At 46.5% G+C, this 1,239-nt stretch overlaps 1 protein-coding gene across 1 annotated transcript; it reads left to right on the top strand.

The window, feature by feature from the left end:
- Positions 1-921, top strand: LOC142182059 (uncharacterized). The gene is made up of 2 exons (XM_075255951.1): positions 1-440; positions 852-921. Exons 1-2 carry the CDS (start codon positions 1-3, stop codon positions 919-921), a joined length of 510 nt encoding a protein of 169 aa, XP_075112052.1.
- The last annotated feature ends 318 nt before the right edge of the window (positions 922-1,239 follow it).

The raw sequence follows: 1,239 nt of genomic DNA, 5'->3' as shown, positions 1-1,239 counted from the left end.
ATGATCAATGGAGGCGGCGACGACGCATCTATCAATAGTGTGAAGTTCATCGCCACCCATAAACTCAAACAGTCCATTACCCACGAACGGTATGACAAACTCGAGGAAAGTATCATCTTCGATAAGTCAGATACCCACCGTTTGGTCTTTCCTCACTATGACGCTCTTGTCATTACCTTATATGTCTTTGATACTGATGTAAAACGTATTATGGTCGATGATGGAAGCGACGCGTGCATCATCCATCCTCACGTTCTCACCCAAATGAAGCTCGAGGACAAGATAGTGCCACGTTCCATCATGCTGACAGGCTTTAACAATGCAGTTGAGCGGACATCTGGAGAAATCACACTGCCTGTCCTTGCTAGCGGCGTCACTTTGGAGACCACATTCCACATCATGGACCAGGATACGACATACAATGCCATCATAGGCCGACCGTGGATACACGCCATGAAAGTCGTCCCCTTCAGCTTATACCAAGTCATTAAATTTCCCACCCACTGGGAAATATTTTGCATCCGAGGAGAGCAACGCACGGCCCGAGAATGCTACCGCATCACCCACCCAAGACTGCACATACACCCAACACTTAAAAGGAAAGATCGAGGAGGCATAGCAATTAACAAAGTCGGGGTCAGATGGCGATGAAAGGTAAAACGTCATTAGAGACCCTATAATCATAGAAGCCACAGGGTCAACCATAAAGGACCTCGACCCGGTCCAACTAGACGACGCCAACCACAACAAGAAAGCTTTCATCGGCCATATGCTCCAAGATCCACGTAAATTTCACCAATTCTTAAAAAGTAACGTAGACCTATTTGATTTTTCCCATGCAAACATGCCAGGTATCCCGAAGGAGATAACAACTCACAAGTTGAACGTCGACCTGTTTTACCCCCTAGTAAGGCAAATTAGATGAAAGTTCAACTCTGCAATAAATGGCGCAGTTTGCGAAAATGTCAAATTTTTTTTAGTGAACAGCTCTATCAGAGAATCGAAGTACCCTCAGTGGGTCGCCAATGTGGTCATGGTGAAAAAGAAGAACAGAAAATGGCGGATGTGCATAGACTTCACAGATCTGAACAATGTATGCCTAAAAGACTCGTTCCTGCTGCCCCATATCGACCTACTCATCGACGCCATAGCCAGGCACGAGCTGCTAAGTTTCTTGGACGCCTACTCGGGCTACAGCCAGATCTCATGGAGGAGGAGGACCAGGAAAGAACCACTTTC

The sequence above is a fragment of the Nicotiana tabacum genome, chromosome 6 (assembly GCF_000715075.1).
Source record: "Nicotiana tabacum cultivar K326 chromosome 6, ASM71507v2, whole genome shotgun sequence".
Classification (NCBI taxonomy): domain Eukaryota; kingdom Viridiplantae; phylum Streptophyta; class Magnoliopsida; order Solanales; family Solanaceae; genus Nicotiana; species Nicotiana tabacum.
This window is presented reverse-complemented; position numbering and strand designations above follow the sequence as displayed.